Raw genomic sequence first — 10,000 nt, 5'->3', positions numbered from 1 at the left:
GGGATTTCGTGAAGTCAACAATTTTTCATCCAGGTCTTTCACAGCCTTTGCAAATCCTTGCACCATTAGCTTGAAACAAAGTTGTCATCTATGGAAAAGTGTGGTGCAGACAGTGTTCTTACTATGTTGGAGATCAAACTGCAGTTGAATGCGGGAGAAACGAAAATATGGCTTCGCGGAGACTATGTTTTTTCAGATGTACTTAGGCATGTCCCGGTTGTGCTGGACACTTTCTTAACATATTTTCTATTTTGGGGCACTATGTATCATTTTGAGCACTCTGGAGCACTTCTTAACCACAGTTTAGGCAACATTTGAGCTCCCTCTTCGTATATTTTGGCAAGTTTAAAAGAACTTATTGCCTTCAAGAACAGTTTTTGGCAAACTGAAGTTCTTTTATGATCGCAAAATTAATTAATGGCATATTTATGAAAACCTACAAGGAAATGTTTCAAAGTTTTCAGCACCTTCTCTCCAAATTACGAGCATTTTTTGACAATTGGTGCACTATTGTTTCAGCGCAATCGGCACATGCACGTAGCATGCACTTTGAGGCTTCAGTTACTGTACCTTGTTTGAGAAACAATGTACTGAGCTAGTATTTGCCAATGCCTTTGCTTTCTCGATCCTTTCTAATCCGTATTTGTGAAATCTATTTAACAAATGGTTCATGGTTTTAAAATTCGAACACCCGTAGACTTGTGGCTGTTGTTTCTCACGTGGGCTTGTACACCATAAGCCCTTGTGAAATACCACGCCAAGTCGCCCACATATTGCTGGATGGAGTCAGAGCACAAATACCGCGAGCTCAGTTCCTTACTAGCTCTTACTCTTTAATCCCTCCGACGAATTTTATGAACGAAGCCTGCGAAGACTTGGAAAGAACCACTTTTTACTCAGGCATCTGACCCCAAGCGTTGCTTCGCTGTGCGAACTCGCTCTCGATTGAGCTAGTTGACGAGGGATGGTAAACAAATTGAGTGAGTCAGTCAAACCAAGGGTCTAAATAACTTAATTCGAGAACAGTGATCTCAATTGCAGGGTGCCAGGTCCACTAGCTTGCCGTATAAAATTTCTTTTGGCAAAGTCGCCTTTTAATTAAAAGTTACGAAATAGTTCTAGTTTACCTAAATGGTAGAGATGCTGCCGAGGGGAAGGGAGATGTTGAATTATGCCTGCGGTAATTTAACGACGGTTCGTGCGTGGAATTACAGGGAGATTTTTTTTCATTTGTGGACCCCCAACTGGACCTCCTTCTGGACCCCACTCGAGAGAAGAAAGAATACAATAGATGGTTTTCACAGTGACGTCATCAAATTCTTAAATCAAAATCGTAAGGTCTTCCTGATTTTTATCCAAAGGAGGTCGAAGATGACTTAGAAATGAATCTCTTTTCATGGTTCCAGTTACGTGACGTCTTTCGTTTCGAAAATATGGCAGCAAAAACTTTTGGCAGCAAAATATTTGGTAGCAAAAAATAGTCTATCCTATCCCTATGAATCTCAGCAGTTTGAGCCTTTTAAGTACATTAGGAGATGTGTTCATACTCACGTATATTATGAGCGAAAATAAGTGCTTTCATCGCAGTGACCTCCAGACGTTTTCTGTTGATTACAGGCCGCCACATTGGTGGACCACACGGAATCTCCAAAAGACTCCAAACAAAACTCTACGAAAATGCGTGAAACGCTTCGACAAATAACTCAGAAACGATGTACTGCGCAGACCTGAGAATTTGAGAGGTGTTTGAAAGATTTGCTTCCTACAGTATTCCAAGTTCTTGGCCTTTTTCATTCAACGATTTCGAATTAATTTTTTTGTTGCGTGACAGTGAAACTACAGTATCTGACAGTTCAGACGACTATAGTTTGAGGATACGAGAAGCGAAATGAACGGAGCAGGCTCGTATACCGCGCATCTTAATTCCTCTATTCGTGCATAAACACAATTCCTTGCACCTTTGATCACATATCCCTTGCGTCTAGAAGTAAAATGTGTTCGCCCGTTCGCCCTGGATAGAGCGAATTGCCTCGTTCGTTCGCTTCAGGCACACTCACCACGGCAGCAATTTCCTAACATCAAGTCGTTATTTTCTAGGTTTTTTTTCTCTGCTTGCGTTTTCTAGATCTGCGTTTTCTGTGTATGTGTTTTCTTGGTCTGCGTTTTCTGGTTCTGCTTTTTCTCGGACGCCCTCTCGATGCCTGACATGACCTAAGAAATTGACTTTTGACAGTTCCGTCATCGATGATTGCATGACTGCAGTCACATGTCAAACACGCAGGTATTACAACAACAGTCCGTCAATGGAAGTTTTTTAATTTTTGCTGGCTTGAAAATCGATTGAAAATGCCTGCTTATATTTCAACACAACCAGATATCTTCACAAGTCCGCCACAAACAACAGCTTCTTATGATAGGAAACCTGGGCAACTGACAGATGAACAAGTAAAGCGGTTTTTCGATGAGGTTAGTTATACGTTTTCTACTCGGCTGTTTTTATTTTACTAATTTTAATTTCGCCTATGTGAGTAGCGACAAGGTTCACTGTGCAAGCGTCGAATGATTTTCCACTGTATCACAAGTTTCTTATTTGTTTTCACTACTATATTATATCAGGGCGTTACAAATCGATAATTTCGATACTCGATAAAATCGATCGTAATCGATATTTTTCGATAATAATTAATCGATTAATATCGAAAATCGATAAAAATCGATAGCAGAGTTTTTTGTGTTTATCGATTTGATCCATTTTAGCGGTTTTGGTAATTACGGTTTGATTTCAATCGATTTTTCCATCGATTTATATCGAAAATATCGATTTCGTCATGAACGGGAGAGGTTTTACAGTAAGACAAAACCCTTACTGTACTTAAGTCTGAGTTGACCTGTTCTCTCGGCCGAGTAAACCAACATAATCGAAAATCTGCGCCTAAATCTTGGGGTTGTCTCTCTCTTATACCAGTCAAATCTGGTGATTATCGATTTTTATCGATTATTTTAGCTAATCGATGAACAATTATTGAGTAATATCGAGCAATCGATTAAGTTTCCGATGATTGATTTCTATCGATTTGTAATGCCTTGATTATATGCTTATGCATAAATAATCAAGGACTGCATTGACCTTGTTATGTCTCCTTATTTAATTAAAAAAAAGAAAACTATTTAGCGCGTGTACTATATTGAATAGATCTTATTCGCTTTTACATTTTGTTTTCCCAGTACAGATCATGTGATGATACTCAGTAGTCTACTGAGGATTTGATCCTTTGTCTTGTTTGAGTTGAATGCAAAGAGTGCATGCAAGCATGATTATGACTGCATGCACTCTTTTTAATGAACGAAACAAAGGATTAATTATTGTCATATGATTTGAATTGGGAAAACAAAATGTACAAGTGAATAAGGTTTATTTTGATGCCTTCATTCATGTGCATTTCACTTCTACAATACTGCAGCAATTAGAGCACCTTATTTCTATTACATGTCAGAGGACATTATTGTCTTACCAGTACTGAAACAACCCTGGCAATTGCAGCCCTCAATGCAAACCATAATATTTTCAATAAGGTACAGGGAAGATCCTAAGACTCTGCATTTGCCTTGGTTGGTATGCATTGGTGAAGGCTCGCACTGTTTAAGGTTGAACCTCTTGCAAGCACTGTGAGGTCAGTTTTGCTCATAGTTGCAGTGGCTACCCTGATGGGTGTCAACCTCGTGTTTTTTTTGTCACACAACAAGACAAAAACCTTTCATCCGCGGTACTTTGTAAATTACTACGCCATGATCAGTACCTCAAATTGACAGGAGACTCAATTAAGTGAAAATCTTTGTTTCTCCTTGTAAACCACCTGTCACACTTGGGGCATTTTTACTTTAATCACTCACTGAAAAATGTCTCCATTAAACTATCTTTAAAACACAAAAATTTGATGCTTGTACAATATAGGATATAGTAAAAAAGTGGTAAATTGCTGAAATACTATCTATTGGGTAGTGCAAAACTTTCATAGTGACTTACATGTAGATGTACATATCAGATTTGCAACATCTGCTGTGAGGAGTCTGCACGTCTGCCATGCAATTGTTACATGTAACACATGAATAACATGGGGGATATTACATGGCAGTGCGGAGATATGAAATTTCTCTTTGAGAAGAGAAATTTCATATCTCCAAGCAGCCACGTAATATTCTATTTATTATAATTATAAACACCAATGAAATACTAAATCATTTCACAAAAGGCATCAAATGCGCATTTTTATTTGTAACCATAGTAACAGTGATCTTTTCGCATGTGAAGATATCATGTTTTCACGCTAAAGCTCACTTGGTATTTCATTGGTGTTTACATAAATTATAAAGCTTATTATTTCGTTGTTCTGAAGAGGGAGGGGAGACAGGGAGCAGGTAACATGTAGACTTTATTAGCGGACTCCTCTATACGGGGCTATTCTGCCATAATATACAATAATAAAAAATATATATTACATAAAATAGAAATATATACATATATGTACGAGTAGAAACATTTACCTGGATAATTAAGAAATATATTTTAAAAAGCGGGCGGCAGCTTTTCTTTTAAAACTTAAGATATTAATTACATGTATTACATTAATTACATGTATTAATTGCATGACATTAATTACATGTGTTACATAAAATAGGGCATTTATGTGAAAGAGGGATTTATCACAAACTCGTGATTTCATAAGTCATACTCTTTCTTGTAGGGATTTCTTTTGGTTCCAGACTTCTTCAGGAAAAGTGAGCTAGAGCCTGTTATTTCAGCGATTTGTGATCTTCTAGATGAACTTGCCGAAAAGCTCTTGATTGCTGGAAAAATTAAAGGTAAACATTGCCAAAGCAAAAAATCCATGCGTCTGAGTGTACTCCGAAACAGTTTCACACACTGCTCTTTGAGGCGTACATAGTTTATTTAGGTGTCCCAAACTCCACACTATTACAGTAACTATCTTTTTGCTATAATTATAAGGTATGTAACTGAATTATTTTTAAATTAATCATTTTTAACAGTATTTCATGTGAGTTAAGGACGGTGCCTACTAATTCAATGGTATTTTTGCCTCGGTATATGATTATGCTGGAGATGTAGATCTTAACAAGTGTTATTAAAATCCAAAAAGAAAATTGGGGTTAACCACGCATATTTTGAAGATAATTGATGAATAATATTTGTAAAAAGCTATAAAATACAAAGCAATGTATGGCGTTCTTCCTCAAATTGAAGCTTAATTATCTCTCAAAAATGCATGGTTACCCCCAATTTTCTTTTTGGATACCAAGAGTATTTACTAAGGTCTATGTTCTCCGGATAGTTTTAAACCGTGCAAAAATATTATTGTAAGTATAAGCATCACTGATACGTGTAGGAAACCCAAGTACATGTGTATCAAGATGCACAGAACATATGTGCAATAACAATAGTAGGCACCATCTTTAAGACGGTATAAATTGGCTTGACTTTGTTTCAGAAACTGTGGTAAAGTTGCAGTATAATTACTAGTAGTAACAAGTTGTAATCATGGACTAGTAAAGTAAAATAGTAAAATAATATTTTTCATTGTACTGATTGCCCAGAAATATTCAGGGAAAGTGGGTGTGTGGGGTGGTTTCAGACAGTATGCAGAGAGAACTTGAATCTCCTGTGAGAAGCAGCTGAGTTGACAAATCACAACTCTGCATCTTTGGCGGCATGAATTGCTATGCAGGGGTGAATTGGCAGTGTTTGTTTCTGACAAAACACACTGCTTTACAGCTTTCTGATGTTCTGATAAGTAGCTTTACTCATATTGGCAAGTGATACTTTGAATAAATCAACACAACTTCAATTACCTTTAAAAAAACAGCTAAGAAAATGACCAAGCAACCAACACCCATAACTGCAAAGCACATAGAAATATGGGGGATTTTGGGCATGCGGGCATTGCGATACGAACCCAATGTTGAGGCATGACAGATTCACAATCACATCAGATTGAGGTGATGTACCTGTCGGCCAGCCAGTCCAAGATGGCGTCCAAACCCTGAAATTGCATTGCATCATGACTGATACCCACGAAACTTATTTTGGGACATTCGTAAAACAACACGATTAGAATGCATCCTCCTTCGTCGGTTCGCAATAATTAAGTTTTGAGCAAGTAATTCAAACCTGATTTTGCAGTAACAAATCGCTGTTACAGTAAAATTTCACTGAAATGACTTATTGCATTATGCTTGCAATTATTTTTTCATTGTGGAGCAATTCTGACAAACACCAGCTATACATGATATGTACACGTTCCTGCTGCGAACCCTAACTCAACTGGTGACAGTTGAGATGAAGTAACAAATCTCATCATATCAAACACATACCAGCCTCCCATAAGATTTTGGAGTTGAGAATTGATGTCATTACATTTTGAAATCTTCAAATAAGTGGATCATTCAGTTGTTGCTTGCCTATAGCTGTAGAAGCTTGGTCCTTGAATAAAGAAAGTGTTTATTGTTTTCTTTTTCAGATAAACACAAAGATGCTTCATTTTATGAAAGACTGATATTGCTTGAGAAACAGTTTCCAGGAGCAACAGTGTTAATGCATAAAAATGGTGTTTTACCAAAGGTATTCAAAACAATCCAAGGAGAGTTACCTTGACTGTGTACTTTTTTAACCTTTGACTAGTACAGCAATAAAATATGGATCAATTTGTTCACTGCTAGTTTGTTTGCTCTTTTTAATGACATCTTTCTAGGCTTTTCAAGATTTGTGGACCAATGAGCGACTCTTAAACGTAGTAGAGCAGTTTATTGGACCAGATATTGCTGGTCATCCTGTGTGGAATTTGAGAGCAAAGGTTGGTGGATGCATTTAATCAAACTGGAGGTGTGACATCTTTGTATGAAAACACCCAGCATACTGTAGGATGGATAAATCTAGCAATTTTCCTTGCATAAGAATTGTGGCTGTAAGTTGATTAAATTTACTTTTGTGACCATGCAGTGATACATAATGCTGGGTCCTTCACTGTTTTGTACCCTTATGACAATATCATACTGTTTATAAACAGCAGCCAATCAGATTGCACCATTTACATGTGCTAACAAATAGTCTTGTTTTTTGTCTTGGACATGGCCCCTTTTAAAGTTTCTTTGCTGAACTGGTCACAAAAGCCAGTTGAGTTCCAGAGTATAATTATGCTGATCAATTTACAAGATTTACATTGTACAGTCCAAATATATTTCCACACAAAGTTTTCATGATGCAATTTCGGATATGATCAGAAACAGATATGAAACTGTGTCAGTGAAGAAAGAAAATACATGTAGGTCAGAGGCACGGAAAATCCTCACTGGGTTTCTTAAAAAACCCAGTAATTGTAGCGAAATAAGCAGTTCTCTGTAGGGTTGTTTTCATACTCTTTTCTCCTTGGTTACTGAGCTTTAGGTGACCACATTGATTTGTGCCATACATTGTATTTGGTTTGGAACACAGTAACTTTTGCTCTTCAGTTGGCAATTTATTGTCATTTTATGCTGCAGACTCCAAAAAATTCCCAGGTGACAGTTCCATGGCATCAAGGTAGCTGTTGTTTAGTCTTTTCTTAGAAGTAAAAGTTGTTGCTCCTGTCACCTTATTGTTGCTATAACTCCAGCCATTGTAAAGAGGTTCAGGGCATGTAATATCTTATGCTCCAAGCTGGTTGACTGCAAGAAAATAAATTTGAATTTCAGAGACTAAAGTTCACCTAATTCTCAAGCGTATACATTAGTAGATAAATTTCTGCGCTTGCAGTTTGCAGGGAGTTTGTCTTCCTAACCTTGTTAATGGCAATCTTTACTTTGGAGCAGGGCTCTTATTAAGAGCCGCTAACCAGTTATTTTTACAGTCTTTTCAAGTACACTGTACCAGCTATGTTGATGGAAGTCAAGTAATGATGAACTGTGGTGTGTAACAGACTTTGTTACTTCGTTACCTGTTATTGTTGTCCTTTATCCTCCTATTCAAAATCTTGACAAGAACGTCCCTCCTTTTGAATACAAGTACCACTACATGTACATTGAGGAGATTTCTGCTCTGGGCACTGGTGCACTAGGTTTGAAGGACAAATTTTATTGCAATATTCATGATTATAATGGAAAACATGTAGTTTTACATGTATAAAAATTTATTTTGTACTCCAATTGTGCAATCGAAATGCCTGGAAATGGTATTCACAAATGGCAAGAAAAATTGTAAGTCTATAAGTGGCCCTTTTAGGATGCAAAGGGTTGAAACGAGCATTTTTTGGAAGTTGTGGACAGATGTTGTTAAAACCCTTTCTTCCTCAAGCAGTTCATCAGTGTCAAGACTGTAAAATTGAGTAAGGCTATGATCGTCACAGTTATGAATGCAATTTTAGCAATTGGGCAGAGAAGCGTTTACAGTCTAGTTTAGCAACTGCCAAAATTGCGTTCATAACTGCGAGGGTCATAGCTTTACTTCATTTCATATCTGCAGTACAACATATGATTCATTTCATTCATCATTTCGCTCGTTAAGTAAAATCATTTACAGCTGTAATAGTGTTAGAAGTGTTAGATAGCCTAAAATCTCTTACTGGCCCTCCTTGGAGGTAAAGATTCGATGTCCAAGCTACCATGAGCTCAGTGGCAAAGCGTCAGGTTGGACTCCTTTCAAGTGCACTCTGATTTTTGTTAAGAGTAACCCTGAGTCGACATCAATAAAAATCACTTGTTTCTTGTGTGTTAATAAACAAGTGAGCATTGCAATGGTGGTAGGTTTGCTAACCTCATCCTCTAAATTCGTTCATTCATTCACATGTACTTTGTCGCAGACAGTGCATACTTGTTGTCAGAGGCGTGTGAAGTCCTTCAACCAACCGCATGGATTCCCTTGCTGGATACTCACAGATGGAATGGCTGCATGGAGGTAAATATTATAATCATTACTAACTCTTGAGACTTTTTGCATGCTTTCAGTTTCAAAATAAATTTCTTGCAATAAGCATTTTGTGGCATTGTATGCATGAAATGGTTCAATTTTTTTTCTTTAATTAAGCGACAGGGCAGGTAGGGGTTTACAGGTTTGTGGCTTGATGCTGTGTCACTTTTGCGATCTGTGTATTAGTGGGGAGAGAAACGACCGCCGGAAATACGTCTGCGTTCGCAGGCTAGGCACTCACTGACACTTAAAGGGGCTAGGTCACGTAATTTTAGGCAATTTCAGCACTGATCGAATGGTCATAGAATTAACTAAAATATCAAAATAACTGTTCAAAACTATAGGAGAACTCTAACAAAACACAGGGAAGCCAAGAAGGGTCACGGATGGACAAAACTGGAGAGGATTGACATGGATTGAATTTGGGTAAATTTGAAAAACGTCGGCCCACCTTTTTTCAAATTTATATCAGTCTACATCAAAATGTCATTTACACAGCTGGAAAATCATTCTCAGTTGTTATGTGGCCGTGATTTTGCAAATGAAAGACTCTTGCTCTGCCAATTTGACGTTTAGAGCTCATAATTAACAAAATTAAACAAAATAGCGTGACCTAGCCCCTTTAAGTTCGTAGTGCAACACCTGCACACAATATACTTTTCATCATCATCATCATCATCATCATCATTGTTCTAATCGTCATCGTCATTGTCATCGTCTCCTGGACTCCACGGCAGAGGTGCATTTCGCAACGTCATTCCTTTGCAGCCTTTCAAAATTACAGTAACCAAAAAACATCAACAGGATATTACATAAAGACGGTTGTGACGGCTGATGATGTCAGGGGAGTAGGGAGCTCAAGCAAGGACGCCGACGACTGCTAAGAGAACGTTGTCTAAGAATATCATCCCCCCACCCCCTTATTGTAATAATTTGGCGATTATTCCAAGTCATTCGGAAACAAACTAGCGTGAATGGTGTGGATGTTTCGGGAGAAAATTGAAAATTTATCGTCAGATGCTTGCGTCCTTCCTATAACCCAATTTT

At 37.7% G+C, this 10,000-nt stretch overlaps 2 protein-coding genes across 3 annotated transcripts in view; both read left to right on the top strand.

Annotated features, from left to right (window-relative positions):
- The window catches only part of LOC138013522 (tectonin beta-propeller repeat-containing protein 2-like), a 15,616-nt gene extending 14,922 nt beyond the window's left edge, over positions 1 to 694 (top strand). For both annotated transcript variants that reach the window (XM_068860618.1, XM_068860619.1), the window contains exon 11: positions 1 to 694. This exon is cut by the window's left edge and continues 1,384 nt beyond it. The gene's annotated coding sequence lies outside the window, so the exon portion shown is untranslated.
- A 1,555-nt stretch (positions 695 to 2,249) lies between these two features.
- LOC138013523 (uncharacterized) overlaps positions 2,250 to 10,000 on the top strand; it is a 13,011-nt gene continuing 5,260 nt past the window's right edge. Inside the window, exons 1-6 of the mRNA XM_068860620.1 lie at positions 2,250 to 2,466; positions 4,743 to 4,860; positions 6,534 to 6,634; positions 6,765 to 6,866; positions 7,552 to 7,591; positions 8,847 to 8,941. Coding sequence (XP_068716721.1) covers positions 2,347 to 2,466; positions 4,743 to 4,860; positions 6,534 to 6,634; positions 6,765 to 6,866; positions 7,552 to 7,591; positions 8,847 to 8,941 — 576 coding nt within the window. The 5' untranslated portion in view covers positions 2,250 to 2,346. The remainder of the gene's footprint in view (positions 2,467 to 4,742; positions 4,861 to 6,533; positions 6,635 to 6,764; positions 6,867 to 7,551; positions 7,592 to 8,846; positions 8,942 to 10,000) is intronic.

Source organism: Montipora capricornis, chromosome 8 (genome assembly GCF_036669925.1).
Source record: "Montipora capricornis isolate CH-2021 chromosome 8, ASM3666992v2, whole genome shotgun sequence".
Lineage (NCBI taxonomy): Eukaryota > Metazoa > Cnidaria > Anthozoa > Scleractinia > Acroporidae > Montipora > Montipora capricornis.
Note: the sequence above shows the minus strand (reverse complement) of the source record. Positions and strands in the feature narration are given on the sequence as shown.